The sequence below is a fragment of the Phocoena phocoena genome, chromosome 11 (assembly GCF_963924675.1).
Source record: "Phocoena phocoena chromosome 11, mPhoPho1.1, whole genome shotgun sequence".
NCBI classification, from domain to species: Eukaryota; Metazoa; Chordata; class Mammalia; order Artiodactyla; family Phocoenidae; genus Phocoena; species Phocoena phocoena.
In genome coordinates this window covers 96,983,782-97,006,627 of record NC_089229.1, presented here as the reverse complement: position 1 = coordinate 97,006,627, position 22,846 = coordinate 96,983,782, and the positions used below count along the sequence as shown (strand labels likewise).

General features: G+C 50.2%; 1 protein-coding gene across 1 annotated transcript in view; it reads right to left on the bottom strand.

Moving 5' to 3' along the window:
- Positions 1–271: 271 nt before the first annotated feature.
- The window catches only part of ANO2 (anoctamin 2), a 318,802-nt gene continuing 296,227 nt past the window's right edge, over positions 272–22,846 (bottom strand). The window contains exons 22-26 of the mRNA XM_065886527.1: positions 14,031–14,183; positions 13,604–13,656; positions 11,454–11,635; positions 1,812–1,917; positions 272–544 (exon numbers count right to left, since the gene is read on the bottom strand). Coding sequence (XP_065742599.1) covers positions 272–544; positions 1,812–1,917; positions 11,454–11,635; positions 13,604–13,656; positions 14,031–14,183 — 767 coding nt within the window. The remainder of the gene's footprint in view (positions 545–1,811; positions 1,918–11,453; positions 11,636–13,603; positions 13,657–14,030; positions 14,184–22,846) is intronic.

Below are 22,846 nucleotides of genomic sequence, written 5' to 3'. Positions count from 1 at the left end.
CACCAATGGATGCAAAAGGGGGTACCAATCGCCCAAAGGATACAGCTCAAAAGAGGACCTAAAAGAAACCCAAGCTTGAAGTTTCTGAGAAGCAGCGTCATTCTCTTCCCTCCCGCGCCCATCCTCTGCCTCCTGTCTCTAACCTCTGTCCACACGCACACGCACACACACGCACACACACGCCCTTTTCAAGAGCCCCTCAGGCCAGATCCTGCGGAAGGACGGACACCGCACCCACGCGGGTGCGCAGCCCCGGGCTGGTCTCAGCTGCTCACACACTGGTGTGCTGGGACCCCGGGGACGTGCTGCTGCCCGGCTGGCTCTGGCCCGAGGGCACCGGGCTGGCTGCCGGGCTGCCCCCACTGCGACGGCTGGCGCCCTGGCTCCTCCGGGCAGGCTCCTCCGTCGGCCTGAGCGTCTCATGCTCCTCTTTCAGGAAGAAGTCCACAAACAGGCTCTTCTCCCTCTTGATCTGGTCACTGACGTCGGTGGGGATGTCAGGGATCACCCAATCCACAAGGACGCTCAGGAACATCACCAGGTTCTTGGAGAGCCAGAAGGGGGTGGTGAGAGGAGAGGCTGGGCGGGAGGGCTCCACCGCCCCGGGGCAGGCGGGCTGGGCAGTGGTGAGGGCACAGGCCCCAGACCCGGGGAGGGGGAGCAGGGGGCCTCTGGGTTCCTCTGGCTCCTCGGCCAACTAGTGGGTGATCTCAGCCAACAAGCTTCACTGTCCCTTGGGGTCCCCGGGTGAAAGTGGAGTAGGGACAGCGCCCATCTCCCAGAGCACCCCTCCTATGCACGGCCAGACAGTGTGAACTGGCTTCTTCTCCTCCGCCCCCCTTCCCCCACGTGTCCTGTTCTTGCCTCCAGGATCCGGGCTCCAGAGCCCAACGGCCCCTGCAGGGCTCTCCCTGAACCAACCGCCCCTCTCTTCTTCCCAGCTGCCCCTCCGTCCCCATATCGGAGGTGGACCCTTGGTTTCTGCACTGACTTCCGACCTCAGCCAACCCCACGTTCTGGTCTCACCGCCTGCCTGGGCCCTGCCTCAAAGGGCCTGCATCGGTAAGTGCCTTCCTTCCCCCCAGTAAGCCACCTCCCCTCCCGTAGTGTAGGATAAGACCCTCCCTTCCTGGGAGCGTTTTCTATTTAAGTGGGTGAATACGTTCTGCAGTGCCAGCACCGCCCGCTAAAGGGCAGCTCCCCGTATGCTCTGGCTCCCAGGCCTGCCGCAGGCTGCCCCTCACCCTCCAGCTGTAGTTTCCTCTGCCTTCCCATCTTATGCTCGCACGCCCCCTCTCCTTAGACCTGGAGGACAGTGACAGCCCAAGAGATATCAGAGCCCTGCCATCTGTCTTCCACGCTCTGAACCCACCCCCAGCTCAACCTTGAACCTGTGTGCTCCCAGGGCCCAGGGAAGACTTGGGAACCAAGGGCTGCTCCCAGAGGCTGCCGGGTGCCATAAGTGATCTGGAGCTGCTTGGTCAAGTCAGATGCTGGCCTTTTAAACCAAGTCCCGAGGTGAGGCTCTGCTCTCCCACGCTGTTCCCCACTTCCTGGGCTTAGGTTTACATGGGAATCAATCTCCACCCTGCACCTTACTCCACATCTGTCTTGTAACATTACTCTGTGCTTTATCCTCCTTCTGCAAATCCATCCGTTAATGAAAGCCCTCACCCAGGGAAGGGTCTCAGGGCTGCCCGCCGCACGCAAAGGCCCCCGAGTCACAGAGCGCCCTGAAAACCCGGAGACGGGGCCATCTGTACCCCTGCAGCCCGGATCCTGACCCGCTGTGCCTTATCTGAACAACTCACCTGGAAGATTATGACAAAAGCCAGACGGGCAGACAGAACGGACCAGTACTGCTTGGAAAACTCATATGGGTTTGGGGCCCAGGGCGGCTCCCGGTAATCCTTAAACCTGTGCAGAGAGAAAGGCCATGTGAAGACTGGGAGGAAATGCAGGGAAGGAGCTACTTCTCTGCTGCAGCCTCAAAGGTCAAGGCAGAAGGCAAAGCCCTGACTCTCAGACTCGGGGGCGTAGGAGGCAGAGGTGAGGAGTCCACGGCCCAGCCAACAACCTCCAAAAAAGGGCCAGAGTCCAAAAAAGCCAACATCAGCCTAGAAGTGGCTTTCTTACTCTCTCCAACATCCCCAGAAGCTTCCTCTGGATTCTCCTTCCAGAGGAGCCCAGGAATCATGAGAGGAACCCAGGACTATAAGGCCATCCTGGCTCCACTAGCCTGTGGGCTCTGAGGGGGCGGGGAGACCCCCGGACACCGCGTACATTGCTCCGCAGCCCGGGGCTCAGTGAAAACGCAGGTGCCAGCAGACGGTCAAGGGTGTCCTCCCCAGCCGGCTGCCTACGAGAGGGGCCAGCCTCGCTTGATGGCTGATTCAGAGCAAGCTGAAGGCCGAGTGAATTTTGGGAGGAGGGCAGTGGTTCAGAGTCTCGGTTGGGCAATATCCCCTTTCACTAACCATCTTTATCACCTGCCCACGTGGTTTAAGAAATAAAATGTCAGTGCCTGACGTAAGCTCAGACCATGGTGACGTCTAGGGCTTGTCCGAGCTGTTGCCTTTTCCCCCCCATCTTGGGATGACTCATGTTAAAAATGGCTTATTTTCTCAGACTCCCTTTTTTTCTAAGCCTGGAAAAATAACAAGAGTTGGTACAGAAGAATTATGCCCCTTCACGGAACTGTTTTCTCCATGGAATTCAACAAATCTTCGAGGCTCAGTAAAAGCCAAACAAGCCCTGGGCTGAAGCAAGAGGTGGGGTGGCACCAGGCCACCAAGCGGGGTGCACGGCTGCCGAGGAAGGCAGGGAGGAAACTCCGTCTCAGGAGGGGCCCAGAGGAGAACAAGCATAGACTGAACGTGCAGTGTGCGTCCATCCCCGAGCAAGGGGCTTTTCTGGAGGCCTCCTCATTTCACAAGATCCTCAGGAAGGCATGGATATCCCTGAATAACCCAGGAGGAAACTGAGGCTCAGAGAAGTTCAATGATTGGCCAGCGAGGGGTGCAGGCAAGGTGAGAATCCAAGTCTGCCTGAATCTGGGCTTTTCTCCTACTGTCGAAAAGCTCCTACCAGCTGCTGTTTGGGGAAGGGGGTTCAGCAGTGGGGGCCCTCTGAACCTTCCCCTGTGCCGAATGCACCCGCTGCTCCAAAAGATCCACGTAGAAGCACAGCGGCTTTCGATGGCCCAAGAAGACATAAAGGGGAGAAGAGAAAAAAAACACGGGAAGATGAAAAGAGATGCAGGGCAAAAGGCAGAAGAAACCACAGTGGGAAGAGCCAGCCGCAGAAAGAGGCAAGCGGAGAGGTGGGTGCTGAGCGCTGGACTAGGGCTGGGCAAGAGGCCAGGAGCTGCCCCCTCCTCACCCGGTTCCTCTCTTCCGACAGCTGATCGCAGCTGCTGCAGGCCTGGTTTGTCATCCGGATGAAATGCAAAGCTAACTACAACCCAGCTGAACACCATGGGGCTCATCCTCGCCATCCTCGGCTGAGGACAGAAACACGGCCAGCTCCAGACCACGCCCGCTCACGGGAGAGAGGGAGGGTGTGACCAAGGGAATAAGGACGTTTGGTTGGGAAAAGTGCTCAGGCTCACCCACCCTCCTGCTGTCCCCCCAAAACCCCATGGCAGAAGGGAACTTATCTTGCTTTTCTCAAGGCCTCTGCAGGAGGGGTGATACACGCCCCCCCTACTTTTCACGGTGAGGAAATCCCTCCCCAGGTCTAGCCCAATCCCTGCTGCTGCAATCAAAGTCCATCTCCCTTGTTTTCTAGCTCCATCAATGAAGGAACAGCTGCTCACTGACCTCAGTATGACAGCCATTGCTCAGCCCTCTTTTTTTTTTCCAGTCTGCAAAGAATCCATAAATAATCTAATTCTGGTCCCGCTTCTGCTACTAACTCACTACAGCTTTTGGAAACGTCACTCTGCCCTCCCTGAGTGTCCACAGCATGTTTTGAATCTGGCAGGCACATCCATCTAACCAAGGATCTGGGGAAAGATTAACACACAGATACGTCCAGAAAGCTCAACTTGCAATCCGTCTGTGCCAATGGCCTAAGGGTGCTCTGTCAGTAACTACAGGGCAAGCTATGCCCAGAAAACAGCAACACGCAACTTAATGAATTATACATCTGTTCACATTTCTCTTTTCAAAGCTCACTTTAAAAAAAACTGTGACCTGGAGTAAGCAATGCATTTTACATTAGTGCACACGTACATGTATATCACAGAAATAAAAATCACACACACACACACAAACACACTCATCCTTGCTGTGTGCTGTGCACTGAGAGTTTCTTGTTCTCTGCGATCCCCTACTCTCCTAGTCTTTAAAATGCTGGTCATGACCCACTGAAGTGATTTCCTAACTCACTGATGAATTCATAGTTTGAAAAACACGGATTCCAGGAAGCCTCTGCCACCAGGTAGATGATTGCTTATTTACATTCCAATATAAGCTCAGATTTCAGAATTAAAAAAAAAATTCATCCTAAGAAGTCAAGCGTATCAAATGTTTCTGAGTAATCAGAAGACACTCATTAAACAAAGAGATCATTAGTTTTAAGACTAGAAATGTCCAGAAAAGACAGGGTGGCTAGTGGACTTAATTGTGGCCACCCTGGTGACAGCTGTCTCTCTATTTCGCCTCCAAGCCTAGAGCAGAGAACAGCATTGGCAAAAGCGTGGGCTTTGGAGTCAGCCGGTGAAGGCCTGATCCCACCCCCACTATTTCAGTTCTCCGTCCTCTAGACAGTTACCCAAAGATCTGATGGCCGGGATCCTCGTCCGTGAAATGTGGACTTTGCATCTCACAAAGCTGGAACGAAGACCACTCAGCATACTGCCAGACATATCAGAGGACTCAATAAATGTTCTTCCTCCTTTAACCGAAGGTGACTTAAGAAATACGCGTCTTCTGTTAAAAGAAGATGGAGCATACACATCCCTGCTCCCAGTTCCCCTGGCTTTCCAGGAGGATTTCTGAGCACTCAAGCTCGGATGCTCCGAATTTCCCACGATGCTGAGATGAATAAAAAAGAGAAAGCCAATGCCCAACTGCAGGGGGCTTCTCTCAGGTTCCAGGTCCAGGTAAATGGCACAAAGCAGGGAAGCCTCAGGCTGATGGGAAGGAGAACTTCTGCTCCATCCCCATTAGCTCCAATGCTTTCCAAAGCATACCCTTTCCCCCGGTTTTGAGAGCTCTGGCTCTCCCAAAGTCCCACTGCGTGGTCAAGCACTGGGCAAACCCCACATGTGGTCACTTCCTGCAGCTGCTGGCTGGGATTGAAGCTCGGGGATATAATTTTAGGCATGGTTCCCAGATCTCACCCTCATCCCTCAGTCTTCCTTTATTTTCTTTGAGCCTTAACATTGAGTTTGAGAGTTCCCTGTAGTCTTGGAATAAGGAGAGTCTTCCAATAAAGAAACGACTAGAGGATCTAAAAAGCATGTCTGCACTGGAGTGGCTGGGCCACTTACTAATTGTAGGAAGCCGACAAAGTTATTCCACATCCCTGGACCTCAGCGTTCTAATTCACACGGAGCCAACAAAATGTGCGTCACTGTAGTATAGTAGGTGCACGCGCGAGAGTCCTCTCAGCCCGCCACGAGCAAATGAGCACACATGCGTGTGTGTACGTGTGTGTGCACTGAATGTTAAAGGGAAACACAGTGAGCAGTAAAGAAGACAGCACACGTGAGTGTAATTTCTGGAGGCAGAAATGGACACAACGGTTTCTTCTGGGAGAGAATGACTGGACTAGGGGCTGAGAAGAGGGGCTTTTCCTTTTATATGTACATACACACATATATACATTATATAGAATTACTTTTATAATAAAACGTTCATCATCAAAGAAGGATGCAATTAATGGTACCATTCGGTTGACTCCAATGTATCTTTATACTAAGCTTCCAGGAGCAAAGTTATAGTACTAAGTCAGGCAGACTCACATACGATAAGTAAAAGTGGTACAAAAATCAACGTTTTCTCAGCTTTAAAACTGCATTCGTATTTTACCTAGATTGTTCTAAGCCTACGAAACAATCGCATTGAGCTGAACTTATACACTAAAGAAACAAGGTTCCTATTAACTCAAAATATATCTCATTATAGAACGAGTCCGTGAAACATCTTAAAGGCTCTATCAATTCATTTTTATGTTAATCCATGGAACAATGCCTGAGAAAGAGTCATATAAATGTGTCGCCGTGGCTACCGCTGGGAAGATGCCTAAAGCTGGGCAGGGCTGAGGGGAGGTGGGACAGAGTTGGAAAGGTTGCCTGTAATGTTTAGAATTTTTGCAGGAATAAAGTCATGTATTACATGTGTCATTCACTATTATATTTTTACACTAAGTATAAAAGAAGCTTTGGAGATCATTTATTCCAAGTCCCCACTTTTACAGATGGGGAAACTGAGGTGCAGAGCGGGAAGAGAGGCTCCTGGCTCAGACATCCCTTCCCATCCTCACTTGCAGGGGTGACCAGTGACAGTGAAACTGGCCACAATTCATCACAGAACAGAATCACTGCGGGCAGGAAGGGTGCCAATGTAACAAACTGAGGGGCTGGTCACTGACATTCAGAAATGGCTTTTTTTAAAAAAATGATGTTTTAGTTATAAATGCATGTTTTAGTTATAAATCAATTAGTAAATGCATTTCTCGACTCAAAACAGTGGTACATAAAAAACAAAATTTAATACTCCCAATGGAAGGTAATGTCACATTAGTGCTGAACACAACGGCACACAATATTTTTGTAGCATCTGACCTGCTTAAAAGCGTCTTCTGTAATTGACTTTGAACAAGGGAAAACAGCACAGGCCATTACGAACTCATCAGGCCTGGGGTGATGCAGTGGTTGATAAAGGTGAGGAAAGGCACCACCACAGAAAGCTGGCTCTCCCTCTGGTCTCGGCCAGAAACAGATGAGAGGCAGGCAAACCCTGGAAGGGAACTCCCGGGACCTGGGGATAGGGAAGAAGTTGGGTCCTGCAGAAAAACCCGCAGGAGCCATCCAGGGATGCTATTTCGGGATGCTCAGCATCTCTAAACAGACGCAGTGGGTTGCCCAAGCCCAGGTGGGCTCCTTGAGCTCTCAGACCCGGGTCCCTGGCCAGGTCCTGCCCTACTGACCTCTCTGCTCCACTCCGCTGAGCCAGGAGCTCGAGTCACCATCCAGCCTGTAGGATACAGTGGTCCCTTGACCCTGTCAAGTGACCACTAATCAAGCCTGCAGACTGACGTCACAGGGCTGTTTACGGAGCAGCCCGGCTGGGGCAGTTAGATGGCTGAGGCAGACATGGCTCCAAAAATGCTGGGAATGCATCTCAAACGGGCAGCCGGAGACTTGTCCTAAATGTTATTGCTATTTTTAAGATACCTCTATCCCTGGCGAGGCCGGACTGGAGCCGGAGACCTCAGTTTTATTTGACCACATTTATCTCCGGGGGTCACGGAGAGCTAAGAATAAGAAGGGTCATTGAGTTCCCAACACTATTTGCCAGGAAATAAGGACAAACTTTGCATTTCCCATCACGGGAGCGGTTCTAAACGTGGGCTTTGGGGCTAGTTCTAGCGTTGTCTGTGTTTCTCATAATCAATCTCTCTCTCTCTCTCTTCCCCCAGCCCCCTCCATCCCCCACCCCCTTCATTTCTATTTCTGACAGCTGCTGACAAATCCTGGCTTACAAAGACATCAGTAGTTTATGCCTCCACTTCATCAACCTCCAGAGACTACGGCGAGCCAGACAGGTCCACACAGCATGCGGTGAGTAGAACCTACCTGGGGTAGGTAGAGATTTTCATCAGCAATCCTCACCCACCTAGGATAGGTAGCCCCCAAAGTATACCCACTTGAGACGGCATATCTAGATGATTCGATGACCCCGCTCCCCAGACATCTGCTTACATTTCAAACTAGGGCAGCTCTTTTTTTTTTTTTAGATGTTGGGGTTAGGAGTTTATTCATTAATTTATTTCTTTTTGCTGTGTTGGGTCTTCGTTTCTGTGCGAGGGCTTTCTCTAGTTGCGGCAAGCGGGGGCCACTCTTCATCGCGGTGCGCGGGCCTCTCACTGTCGCGGCCTCTCCTGTTGCGGAGCACAGGCTCCAGACGCGCAGGCTCAGTAGTTGTGGCTCACGGGCCCAGTTGCTCCGCGGCACGTGGGATCCTCCCAGACCAGGGCTCGAACCCGTGTCCCCTGCATTGGCAGGAGGATTCTCAACCACTGCACCACCAGGGAAGCCCAGGCAGCTCTTTATTCTCAATGTAACCCACTGGTCTCCACAGCGCAGTCAGAGATGATACCAGTGAGAAGTCCCTTCCATCCCCCACCGTGGCTCCCAGTACCCTAAGGTGAGTCCACACCCCCCCCACTCCCATGACCAACATGCTCTTCCTGGTCTGGCTTCTGTGTTTCTCCCCGCCTCACCTCTCTTAGCTCACGCCTCTCATTCCAGCTCTGACCACTGAGCATGATCTAGCCCCTCTACCTGGGACACCCTGTTCTCCCTGGACCTCTGTCACCACCTGACAGCCCCCTCCCACCCAGGCTGGCTTGGTCCCGTGAGTGAGCAGTTTCAACAGGTTCTCCTTCTGGCCACTCTGGCACTGGACACTTAGGTGTGGGTCAGGTGCATGGCCTCCTCCTTCAAGGCTCTGAGAGCTCCCTGCCGTTGCCCGACTGCACGTACGGAAGCTCTGTTCTCATTGCTGTGTACGTGCTCATCTCGCCTGTCCAGCTAGACTCCTCGAGGGAGGCACTGCGTCTTGTTCCCTCTTATATAACCAATGCCAAGCCTACAGTAACGCCTCAAAAACAGATGCACAATGAACCTACGATCCCCACTGGTACGGAGTAAAGAAACAATGGTGGACATGCCAGAAATGCTTTTGGTTTGATTCCTGAATGATCTATTTTCTGCAGGTACATTTTTCTTGACAGAAATACAGCATGCACTTCCTGCACACGCACCCAGTGTTAATTCCGCCACTTAGCAGGCCACAGATGAGCCACGATCCCATCTACTTTCCTGGAAACAATGGAGGGAAGAGTTATCAGGGCTTTACATCTGGCTGGAAAGTCCAGTGGCTCTGACGGTAGATACAGCAAAGCTCAATGTGACCCATGTGTGCTAATAACACCTGGTCTCCTGGACACCCGTTGTTTTGGTTGAGATGCATCCGTTCATCTTGACTTCAGATCTCAGAGGAGGAGGGAACTACCCCCTAGTCTGAGATCACGTGCTTCAGATGGAGATAATTTCACTTCCTACCCCTAACCCCATGGCCCCAAAGACCATGGAAAGCGTCGCATTCTTCTGGCCACAGCGATCGGCTCTGGGTAGGAAGTGCGTACTAATCCCAGCCAACAGGCGGCAGCAGGACTTTTGTTGAGACTGTTGGGAAAGAAGTGTAGGCTTTTTTTCCCGCTGGACTCGGACACAGTATCATACTGGCCTGTAGCTGCTGGCAGTCATCCAGTGTTTGAAACTACAGTCATCACTGACTACAGTAGGGTTGGAAGATGGAGAAAGATTTGGTTTGGGCAGATTGAATCAAATCTACCCAACTAGAACTACCCTCGACTCAACAGAGAGGCATTAAAGTCCCTTTGTGTTTAAGCCAGTGTAAGCCACTGACATATCTGGAAAGCACATTCATAGTGTCACTGGAAGATGTGATGGTCAAGGACAAGGTCAGAGTCCCTTGGTGCTCTGGTGAGACTTGCGCTTCTAGACCAACTAAAGGGACAGCGTTAGCCTCGCTTCCCCACATGACAAGTCACACTCGTGCTGCAACCCCCTGAGCGTGGGCGTTGAAGCTTGTGTTCCTGGAGAGATGTGAGTCTTGCTTCCGGGTCTGTTGCTAGAAACCTCTGTGATCTTGGAAACTCTTCAACTTTCTAAGCCTTGGTTTCTTTTTATGTAGAATGAGAGTTTCAACAAGGTGATTTCTGTACCTTCCAGTTACAAAAATGATTTTGTCCTCACTTTTCAGTGCCCGTTCGTTCAATGTGAAGGTGCTGACTGGTTCACCTACCCTGCTGGAGCAAATCTAAATGCTACCAGAAAAGGCCACCAGCTGGTCCAGACCCCACTGTACAGAGGATCTGCAGACCCAAATCCAGCACCATGGACAGACAGTCTGGCCCACCAGCAGTGGCCCCTGGGCAACGCAGGGTAGTAGCCAAATCTGCCTACTCGAGTGACGACTTGTTATAGTCCCAGATGCGAAAATGCTAGAAACATCTAGGCTACATGAGTCAGTATCTGTGAATAAATGGACTTCTCTATTCTTAGATCTGGTCCCTGACTTTGAGCCTTTCTGGTTGGCTAGTGTGAAGCCCTAAAGTTATTGCTCCTGGGACCAGAATACCCTTCTATTTAAATCACATATTGGGAAGGTTGTTTAACTCAGTCATCTGGGTCGGGAAGACCAATTCGTTTTCTCCCTTTTGTGGTTCAGACTGAGTCTGAAAGAGGTTATTCCCCTCTGCCCTTTTTCTCTTTCCTTGTCCTTCTCTGATAAGTAGTGGAGAGTTTTCCGTTTCTCAGCTTCAATGATCCCTGTGCTGACAAATTACAACCATGACTCTAAGTTGGTCCTCTCAGGAATCCCAGCTATTCCCTCTAGGCGTTAGATGGAAATTGCCCCTTAGATTTCCGACCATCATTTTAAATGCAACATGATCGGAATCAACGGGAGAGGCCACAACAGTGAGAGGCCCGCGTACCGCAAAAAAAAAAAAAAAAAAAAAAAAAAAAAAAAAATTCCTGTAAGATTTCGAGATCTCCCATTGTCTACTTCATCCTACCGATTCAAATTCAACAACGCTTTGGCTTATACTACCCTAGGAGTTGCTCTCTATATTGTATTTCCTATATTATTCCCTATTATTATCTCCCAAGCACTCTCCTTGCCAACTCCAGCAGCTAGCCTCTAAGTGTTTAACGCCTCAGATTCGTCCCCATGACCTGGCCCAGGCTGACTCCATACCCAGGATACTCTCTCGTTTTGCCCTACAACTCCTCGTGGCCCCTCCAAGAAGCCTACCCTTTCCATTCCAGCCCTCACGGTTCTCCTTCTCCTTCGAACACTCATAAGGCTCGTGGCCCATACTAGACATAATCCGTGAATAACCTGCAGTGTGCTACCAGTTCTGTTTTCTTCCCAACCAGACCATAAAGCAGACCTTCCCTTGACGGTAACGACGAACCTATATACTTCTTTTATCTGCTCCATGGTGTCTAGCAAAAGGCACTCAATAAATATTGGTCAATTCACTGAAACTGACTTGTAGGGATCTGGGCTTTGGGGGTAGGAGACAGAAGCGAAGGAGAATAATGATGCAGTTCTAAGTTGTCCGGATAATTACTTGGACCTGCTGCTTCTAGTCCTTCGCTGCCCTCCTGCACCCAATTACTTTACCTGCAGAACTGAACCTCCTGGTCAAACTGTGAGTTCTCGGGCTGCGTTCCCTCCTTCAGCTGGCTGACGTTGAAAAAGGAGAGGGTGTGGTTGACAAAGCCATGCAGAGTCCCGTTGTGACTGTAGGAGTACTGATACACCAGGCGGGGAATGAAGTCAGAGGTGACCGCGATGACAAAAGCCTGGGGGTAGAACCACAAGCACCTGAGGAACTGTCAGGATGGACACCGTGCGGGTGACGCAGGTCCATCTGCCCAAGAGACTGTCCCCTCCTGGGCTCTCCATCCAGAGGCACTGCTCCGATTGATACAGAGTCCTTGTCCCTGAGCTCACAACACTGACTTGCCTGGCTTTTCCATCTTTGATACATGTAAGGAAACCCACAAGTCAGTGGCCGTCAAGAGAGTGAATTACAACCACCGAAGCAAAGGATACTAAGCCAGTTTGGACCATTTGGTGAGGGAGGGCATGAATCATCTCTGAGGTATCTGAATTGATGCTGGCATTGGCCATGCCAAAGTAGAGTGGAAGATTTTCTGAGAAAATGACTGAGAGTGGTGAGACGGCCACTTAAGTGTGACAGGCAAGGATACCAAATGGCCATATACTGAATACATCTGCCCCTGAGGGACACGAGAAAGCCAGGAACACCAAGGATATGGTTCCATGGTGAACCTCAGTTTGACCATCATCTCTCAGCGCTTTTTTAGCCCATCATACAATGGAAGTCGCTCTTTCATCCATTTTGCTTAGAAAAAGTGAGACATGGAGATGGAAGGAGTAGGTCCTGCTGGATGAAACGCACACACCCGACGTAGCGCCTGGCGTATCTAAGTTCTCTATAAATGTCTGTGGAGCAAACCAAACGACAAACGAACGACTAACTGTTCGGATGAGGAGGGACTTTCTGCAAAGAAAATCTTAAATCTTTTTGGCAGGTGTTTATACTGTCCTCGGCACCAACAATTAAAGCGCTTTCAAAAAATGCAGTTTAGGTATTGTTTTCTAAATGTATATACGAGTGTGCATGGCCATAACCATATTTGAGAGTGAGTAACGGACTTCTAATAATCACAGCTGTAACTAATGGAGCACGGGCCATACGTCCTTTCATCATCCCATTTAATTTGCAGACTGATCCGACTTGGTGAGACTCTTATTCTCTCCCATTTCTTACAGATAAGAAGTCTTAGAACGGCCAAGGAAGTAAAACGTCCTGTCATTCCGTTGTAGATGAAAAGCGCTTGGTACTCAGGGGCTCTTTTCTAGAAGACACAACTCCAAAGTAGCTACTGATCAAACTGCACCTAATTTCTCAGCCTTGAGACGTGCACTTCCTACATCAAACATCCCACGTGTGACGGGCTGATCCCCTCTGCCTCTCTGCACACCTTGTGCCGTCTCGTGTTTTTATTCGGTAGCCAGGTCACGGCCAGAATCAGCGTCTCTCTCCCCAGGGAAAGGGGGCTGTGGCTTTCTTGATGTGCACTGAGCTGGTAGATACTGTCTCGGGAGACGGAAGAGGAGGCCCTGCCTGACCACCATCCGTATGGAACACAGACGCCAAAGGAGCTGCTGGCTTGGGCCCAGCAGGATTTCCTGAAAGCGTGGACACATCTGGCAAGGCAGTTAAGGAGGTCAGAGCAGACAGGACCCCTCTTCTTCCATGTCCTATCTTAACCAAGCAGCGCCAGGGATAATTAAGACTTTACGTTGACAGCTTGGAGAAACGGTAATTAGGAACTGCGGGCTGGGCGATGATCCAGGTATTGTTCAGCTCCAGGGTAGAAACAGAAAGGAAAGAGATGCCTAGATATGTGCAATTCTTTCCTCATGATTTTTGGCTCCCACGAAAGATCTGATCTGGACTCTTAAGGCCAAGGTACACATTCTGGTGGGTAATTGCCTTTCTCGTTCTCAGCGAAATGAACGACAAAGCCGCACACCTCCGGCAACAGCCTGATGACTTAGAAGGCCTGTACGCGATACTAACGAGGGCTGGGGAGTGGGTGGGCGCGGGGCGCTGTCTTAAACAGAGCTCCAAATGGAAGAAGCTGGGAGGTAACAGGACAGGTTTCCTGCTCTGAGGACTCAGCTCCCCTGGAAAGCCCCTCCCACAGAGCAAGGGTGTCATGAAAGCAAGCACTTACGTTGATGATAACAGAGAACTTGCCGATGCCCGAGAGGATGTCAAACCAAATCCCTGTAAGATGGGGAAAAAAAGGGCGTCTGCCTCATTCCCACCCTCAGCCCAGTGATGACAAGGCTTCAGTCAGAGTGCCGCCTTGCAGGCAAGTTACCAGTGGAGCTCTGCCGGGCCCCCCGGGGATAGGCTTGTCTGGAAAGGCTTAGGTGCACCCCTGTCTGCAAAGCAGGGGGCTAGCGGGGGTGGGGGGGATACCGTGGCCTCCAGCACCGAGGAGTTAAGGATGAGGGGCTCGAAGGGGTGATAAGGAATGCTCCGGCCCTCCGGATGCCCGACATAGTGTGAGGGGGGCGGCCAGGGAGACAGGGGGAGGGTCGGAGGGAGGGGATGGAGATGGGCTGCGTCGCCTCTGAGTGATGCAGGGGACAGACCGATATCTTTGGTTCGCACAGCATCTGGCCGCCTCAGCTCCGTAACGAACTTCTTCGCATCAAGCCGCACTTCAATGACGTTGTTGAGGAGGGCGAACACCGGCGCCAGAGGAAAGGAGGCCACAAAGAGGGTGACAAAACCAAACTGGATGACTAAGAGAAAGAAGAGCACAAGAGGCAGAAGGATTTAGACGTATGTTTGCCTTGCAGCTCTAGCCCCTGTCTTTTCTGACCGGGGACTCTTGTCCACCTTGGGCTCAGGCTCCCTTTCCATCCTGCCCCACGGTAGGGGCATTTCTTTCTCAGCACCCACAGGCCTGGCAGTCAGTGCCATCACTTAGGTGCAAAGCTCTATTTAGTTGAGAAGATACCAAAAAAGGAAAAGTCTCCACCCCTTCCTTTCCACTACCTTTTATCTCCAGTCACTAACCCTGGTCAGTGAACTCAGAGGTTAACAAACTGCTTCAGCAAAGGTCCGGAGAGCAAATATTTTTTTTAAATTGAACTTTAGTTAATTTACAATGTTGTGTTAGTTTTAGGTGTACAGCAAAGTGATTCAAACTGAATCATATATATATATATGTATACATATGTATCTTCTTATATACATATAATTTTCAGATTCTTTTCCATTATAGGTTTGTTTTTTTTTAGATGTTGGGGGTAGGAGTTTATTCATTAATTTATTTCTTTTTGCTGTGCTGGGTCTTCGTTTCTGTGCGAGGGCTTTCTCTAGTTGCGGCGAGCAGGGGCCACTCTTCATCGCGGTGCGTGGGCCTCTCACTATCGTGGCCTCTCTTGTTGTGGAGCACAGGCTCCAGACGCGCAGGCTCAGTAGTTGTGGCTCACGGGCCCAGTTGCTCCGCGGCATGTGGGATCCTCCCAGACCAGGGCTCGAACCCGTGTCCCCTGCATCGGCAGGCAGATTCTCAACCACTGCACCACCAGGGAAGCCCCCATTATAGGTTTTTTTTAAATGTTGTGTCCATTATAAGTTACTATAAGATATTTCTGTGTCTGTGAGGCTGTTTCTGTTTCACAAATAAGCTTATTTGTATTATTTTTTAGATTCCACTAAAAATATCATACGGTATTTGTCTTTCTCCGTCTGACTCGCTTCACTTAGTGTGATCATATCTAGGTCCATCCATGTTGTTGCCGGCGGCGATATTTCATCCCCTTTCATGGCTGAGCAGACAGTAACTATTTTTGTACGGTCCTGTCATAATGACCTAACTCTGCCTTTGCACAGTGAGCAGCTGTAGACAGATGCAGACCAGCAGGCTTGGTTGGGTTCCAATAAAACTTTATTTACAAGAGCAGTAAATAAAGTGGGCTGGATTTGTTTGCCAAGCCCCGATGTAACTTCAAAACCATCTCCCAAAGTCGGCCTCTTCTTCCGCTATCCACAGTTGCTGCCTTTATTTAGAAGGCGGATTCATTCATCACACGTGTACCGAGAGCTCCCTGAATGTCAGGCACTGTGCAAAGTCTTTAAGGGGGCAAAGGTCTGGACCCGCCTGTAAGGACCTGCCTTCAAGGAGCCTTCAAGGGAGAGGAATATACAAAGATGTGCAAGGAGACTTCACGTGTGCCAAGAGAGAAGGGAGGATGTACCAGACAAAGCGGAGACCGCAAGGAGAGAGCTCAAGCCTGCTTGGCGTGGGGACTAAGGGGAGTCTCCAGAAGGACACCTAAGCTTAGACTTGAAAGATGGGCCTGTCACTGCAGGGGGAGTGCATTATAGACTGCATCCAAGCCCTGGAAGCAGTGCGGGCAGAGGAGTGGAGGCGGCCTGTGCCAATCAGACGGCGTAAGGAGTCCAGGCCCCCATCGTTTCTACCTGGACAGCTGCAACCACCTCCTAGCTGGTTTCCTCGTGACCGATCTGCCCACACTTCTACGTCTGTTCAGCCCCAAGCGCCCAGTAATCCGATCCCATCACTTAACCTACTCACAAGCATTTCAGCTGGCTCCCCTCTGTTTACTGGATAGAATCCAGATCCCTTATCTTGGGACAGGGACTGGACCATCTAAACCCGAGCTACCTCTCTAGCCCCGCCTCCCGGAATCTCCCCACAACCATCATGCTTCTGCCTTCCCGGACTCTGAGCTTCTCACCGTTCGGATTTCTCCGCAGACACGTTAGCTCCTTCCCTTCCATGGCACACAAGGGAAGGAGCTAGCAAACTCCTACGCATCCCCAAGAACAGTCAAATGCCATCTTCTTGGTGAAGCCCGTTACCCCCTCCACTCCTTCCTCACCCTCTGTTACAGCCGCCATTGTGCCGTGCTGTGATCATCTACCCACATGCCTTCATTTCCCGCTAGAAAGGCAGGGCTCCATTCCTTGTAGGGGCTCAGTACAGATTTGCTGATGCAAAGTCAGACCTGAGTCTCAGGAAAGTCAGTCTAATAGGATTTCCCTACTTATTAAGGCAAGTTATTTAACTTCTCTGCATCGTAGTCACTCCAGTTATAAATTGAGGATAACAACAGTACCCACCAAATAGGCTGACAAAAGGGTAAATGATTTTGCAAACATAAAGTGCTCAAAACGGTGTCTGCCATTTAATAACTGCTCAATAACGTTACCTGTTACGTGTACTGTTACTCTTATTGGGGTGCAGATGGCTGCAATGCATCCTGCATATGGACCCCTTAGACACACGTTTAAGGTGCAAACCCCGAAGGAGAGTCAGGAGGCCTGACTTCGAGCCCCGGATATGTTGCTCACTAGCCCTACGTCCCTGGGCAATTCTCTCTGTTTCATTGGGCTTCAGCATCCTCATCTTTAAGTTGAAGAGACCGGTTTAAATTCCCTTCAGGTCTGATTTGCTGTGATGCTGTAATTCTTATTCTCTTGGACAAATGTCAAGATTCTAGGATGTCCAAGTAAAGAATGAAAGACCAGGATCCAAACTTAAAATAAATTTGAAATGAAATGAAATAAAAAGTGTTCACAGAGGGATAAGCTTAACCACAGCAGAAAGTTCAAGACACAGAGCATGCACAGAACTTCACCCAGCACAACCGCTTCTGATTTGGCCCAGGGTAGAGGGCTAAGGCTTCTGCTAACTCAGCCCTATCACAGCCACGGTCCTGGATGCCCAGTGGGTTCTCGGCAGGCCCTACGAGACCAGCAGCTGCCAGCTGGTGACAAGATGCATCAGAAGGCACAGATTTGTCAAGGCCGGGTCCTTGGAACGACCGCCTGGCTAGCTAGCTGGCCGAAGGGGAGAAGAACTCTTCCCAAACAAGTGTGGGAGCCAGTTCAAGACGCAGCGCCTATCGCGTCCCTTCAAGGAGGCTTTGCTGAGTCAGGGGTGGGGTGAGGGCAATCGGGGGTGGAGGGGAATGGAATTAACAAGGAAAGCAAAACAGATGTTGGACTAGTTTTGTGAAACCTGTAAAATGCATGTCTGTATTTAAGTATATGGATGAACATATCTCTAGTTCTGGAGTTCCAAGTTGGTCTTCTTGATTCTGATGAGCTCAGGTCTACAGAGCAAATGTTCTTCTTATAAGCGACTTCCTCCAGCAGAACTGTATAAACTCTCCAAAGCCCCCATGAGGACTTAGCAAGGGGACTGATGGGGCAGGGAAGAGGCAAGTTACCTCCGAGTGACTACAAACACATACGGCAAGCCCTCTCCACACTCATGCAAACGGCACTCAGAAATCCAATGTCCTTCCAGGATCGCAGGGAAAAACAGGACTCTCCACTTCCTCAGCTTCCCTTCACATGAGTTCCAAAGGCAGATATGAAAGGCAGATATGAACCCTCTCCTCTGAGGCTGCCCTGAGGGTTTGCTTCTTCACCTTCACAACCTCTCCATCACAGGGTCCCTCTCTGTGCACACAACTTCCAGTGGTGACTCAACGCTAATAGTGCCCATAAGTGATCCCAACATCATAACATGTCTCTTTTTTGTTTGTTTGTTTGTTTTGTTTGTTTGTTTGGTTTTTTTGCGGTACGCGGGCCTCTCACTGTTGTGGCCTCTCCCGCTGCGGAGCACAGGCTCCGGACGCGCAGGCTCAGCGGCCATGGCTCACGGGCCCAGCCGCTCCGCCGCCCGTGGGATCTTCCCGGACCGGGGCACGAACCCGCGTCCCCTGCATCGGCAGGCGGACTCTCAACCACTGCGCCACCGGGGCAGCCCCATAACATGTCTCTTCTCTTTCCTCTTCCAGGCACGTCTGTGTGTTCAGCACCAGACAACCTTAAGAGCGTGGACTCAGCAAAGGCCAGTGATGGCCACAGTCCTGTGCCTCTTCTGAGGTTACTACAGGGTATCCTGGGCCAAGAGAAACCACCCTCTGAGGATGTCCCATCGCTGCAGGCGTTGCCTACCTGGACTGGGTACACTGCCTATTTCCAGGAATCAACCCAAAGAGGCAGAAACAAAGAGGAAGCTTTGTTTCATCTTGGGGAGAAAAAAACATAAAACCATAAACCTCTGGCATACAAATGTCAACTCCAAGACGTGCTTTTTTTGGTCAAAGGTCTAAATGCTGTATCAGGTGGGCATCCTTCCGAAGTCACTTCAGAGGACACAATGATATCAGCCTTACCAACACCAAGCCTGGCTTCTCAAAACAGCCAGCCTCCAAGAGGCTAAGAACAAGGCTGGAAATCCTCACTGGGCTGCATAATACAAGCCAGCTTGGCTCGACCAATAATAGATTAAACCTGGCCAAGCCATTTAGGGAGGAATTCATAAGTTGATTTTCAACTAAATCTTTACAAAGCCTGCTGTAAAGTGCCCCAGAAATACCGAGCTGAAAGCATGCAGACTGGAAACCCTCACAGGCACAAACCCCACTGGGTTTTCTCTTCTCAATCCCCAGCCAGCCAGGCTCCTTTTAAAATATGCAGCTATCAGCCCCGTGCTGTCTGATGCCAGAGGCAATTAAGATCCTGGCCTTGATTACCTGGGCTTAGGTTAAAATAACAAAGACGAGTGGATTACACTCAACAACATAGCATCCAGAAAGGACATTCCAGGACAATCTGCTTAAAGAAGAAAATAATATATCAGGTGGGATAGAGTGGACTGGCCAGGATTGGTGGAAGAGCTCTTGATGGAACACAATTTGCTATTCAGTTATTTAAATTCTTCGGTAAATATATCTACCTTCCCGTCACACGCGATAACGTCCAGATCCCTGGTGTGGCACTCAAGACCCCTTGTGATCTGACCCTAACTTATTTTTCCAGACGCCATGTGCTCCCTACCCAGCCCCTGTGCTCAGGGCTGATACTGAGCTGGGGTGTTTGCAGATCAAGTCGGCCTGCTTTCCAACCATTTCAAAACCATTTGGACTTCCCCAAATTCATCAAGTTTCCCATACTCCTGAGCCTTTGTACGCACCATGGCAATGTCAATTTCCTTCTCTTCTTGCCTGCTGGATGGATTTACCATTTATGTTTCAGGTTCCACTCAAACTTAACCTTCTCTATGAAGGCTCTCCCCTACCCCACTGCTCACCCCTACCCCAGGCAGAACTGGGAGCCACGGGCACCTCCCCTCCTCACTCCCATAATGCCTTGCATGTGTCCCTCTACTTGTTTATTTGACTTGCTCCCTGGACGGCAACCCCCTTGAAACCACGGACATTTTTGACTCTTTTCCGAGGTCCCACAATTTTGTGTGGCACCCGTCCCATAGCAGATGTTTAGAGGTTATCTTGTTTCATAAACACAAACTTATTGTCACCAGCTGTAAACACAAAACAAACACGAGAAGAGGCAGACAGCTAAAATGTGTGAATGGGGCTTCCCTGGTGGCTCAGTGGTTGGGAGTCCGCCTGCCGATGCAGGGGATGCGGGTTCGTGCCCCGGTCCGGGGAGATCCCACATGCCACGGAGCGGCTGGGCCCGTGAGCCATGGCCTCTGAGCCTGCGTGCCCGGAGCCTGTGCTCTGCAACGGGAGAGGCCGCAACAGTGACAGGCCCGCGTACCGCAAAAAAAAAAAAAAAAAAAAAAATCTGTGAATGGAAATCACTGTGCTTAGTGATGGGGAGGGAGAGGGGGCCGTGAGGTTCTAACAAGTCCACACAGCACTTCTCAGCGCTGTCACACCCACAGAAGGGCTCGAAGAAAGTTGGTTGTAAAACCAATCAGTTAGGAAAGTCTAATTCTAAAGAAAATAACTATAGCTTTTTTTTGAAACTTTCTATAATTTAGTAAATTTAGAAATTTTATAATATAGTCTGCTTAAGGCAGCAGTGCCCCACTTTTTCGGCACCAGGGACTGGCTTCTTGGGAGACAGTTTTTCCACGGACGGGGGTGGGGGGTGGTTTTGGGATGATTCAAGCGCGTTACCTTTATCGTGCTCTTTATTTCTATTATTATTACATTGTAATATATAAGGAAATAATTATACAGCTCACCATAATGCAGAGTCAGTGGGAGCCGTGAGCTTGTTTTCACTTGCCACTCACTGATAGGGTTTTGAAATGAGTCTGCAAGCAATTGGTTTATTATGGTCTCTGTGCAGTCAGACCTCTCTGCTAATGATAATCTGCATTTGCAGCCGCTCCCCAGCGCTAGCGTCAGCGCCTCAGCTCCCCCTCAGATCATCAGGCATTAGATTCTCATAAGGAGCACGCGACCTAGATCCCTCGCATGCGCAGTTCCCAGTAGGGTTCGCGCTCCTATGAGAATCTAATGCCGCAGCTGATCTGACAGGAGGCGGAGCTCAGGCGGTAATGCGAGCGATGGGGAGCGGCTGTAAATACAGATGAAGCTTCGCTCGCTTGCCCTCCGCCCACGTCCAGCTGTGTGGCCCGGTTCCTGACAGGCCACGGACTGATGCCGGTCTGTGGCCCAGGGGTTGGGGACCCCTGGCTTAAGGGGATTCAAAGCTGGGGGCTTAAGAGCCCTCCCTGTCGTGAACCGCTAATAAGCAACGCAAGGGAAGGACTCAGAGACATGTTGGCGTGAGTTTGTCTCTTCACTCGGGAGGCAGTTACGGAAAAGATTCAGCTAGTAACAGCCCATTAATATAAACACGTGGCTAAAAACACCACGGGAAGATCATCGCTGTTTATTTCATCAGCCTGTATTTCCAGGCTGTGCCCAGCGATGCCCTTCTCCTAAGGGCAAGGGAAGACACTGTGCACAGCAGTGAGTGTCTGGTGTAAAGAGAATTGCAAGTGTTGATGGACCACGTAAACAGGAAGAGATAACAAGAAGGAGGCACGTGAGCTGATTGCTTGGCATGGACCTCTATCGCCTAGGAAAATAGTAGCAGTCTTTACAGAAGTATAAGAAGGTTCTCAATGTCCATCATTCACCACTTATTCATTCATTCATTCATTCACTCATTCAACCAACAAGCATCTATTGAGCACATCCTGGACACTGAGCACCGTGCTCGTTGCTAGGAAACAAAGATGAATAATTACTGTGTCATCCTTCCAAGGGCTCACAGGATGCAGTGGAGAAGATGGACACGTAAGCAAATCCTGGCTGTGTGTTGGAGGTAGACCTCTAAGGGCAGCGTCAACAGACTGCAGTGAGTACCAGGGCAGGAGTAACTCACTCTCACCAGCGGGCCCGTGGAGGCTGCAGAGACTCACGACCGCTGGGCTTCACTTGAACAATTCAAAGAGGCATCTGAAGGTTTGCTGGCTGTTTGGTCATTACCATCTTTCCTGCCAGTCACTCATCCAAACTCACAGACTACTCAGAAAATAAAGACAGTAAGTGGAATCCCCTTTCAACCTGCATAGGGTCACCTGGGGTTTATATAATGGATCAGATTCAATTCAGAAACCCTGGAAGTCATAACAGGAAAGACTCGCCTTGAAGTCACAGCTTGAGTATTAAGCATTTACTGCCTACAAGTCATCACAGCACCAGGACAGATCAGCAAGCCACATTTTCTCCATTTCTTTGTGATTAAGGGAGACTGGGTCCCCACCTTTCCTCACTCCCATGTGAACTGTGAAATATTAACTCCTTCAGCTGAAGGAGGGAGGAACAATGACTTTCTGAGAGTCCCACTACTCAAGAACTCAGAGTCTATTTGTACCAGCTGATTTTAGGTTGATAGTAGGATAGAGACCAGTCCATTAGCAGACCTCTTCGCTGCCTTGGGAACAGAGCTTAGGGTCGTGAGACTCTGCAGACATGAACCCCGCTGATGGCCACAGAAAAAGGCAGAAGAACATGGTTCTCAGCCACAGGGAGCTAAAAGGCCTGGAGACTATGGTCTTCTGCAAAAATGTGCCCATTGCTCCTGTTCTATCTCCTCTGAGCAAAACTCCAAACCCTCAGAGGTCATGAAGCTTCAACCAACAATTCCTAAACACCTACCATGTGCAGGCAGCGTGCTCTCTGGTTCATAAAGTAATCTTCAGTGTCAAGGATTATTATCTCCATTGTACAAGTGAGAAAACAGCCTCAGAGAGGTGAAATAATCTTCTCAGGGCCACACACCTAGAACTCAATGAAGCTCCGGAACAAAGATAGTTTCTGATGCCAAGGCAGTGCAAGGTCCTTTCACTGCACCAAAATATAAATATGCAACCCTAAGGCAACAGCATCCCTCCCCCCTGCCTAGTTACTCCCACACATCTTAGGTTTCCTTTATTGTACCTTCTCTGATCTGATCTCTTTTTGTCAGAGAATGAACTTTTATTGATACCAGCATCCCCACCGATCTGTACAGGTGTTTTACCTCCCCCGAGTGTCTTCATGCACGTACATGTGTCTTCTGCAGGGGGCACACTGCAGCTGAACCTGATGTTTTCTGTGCCATCGCTCCTGTCTGCCCTGCATTCGTGGCACCTCAAAAATCTTAC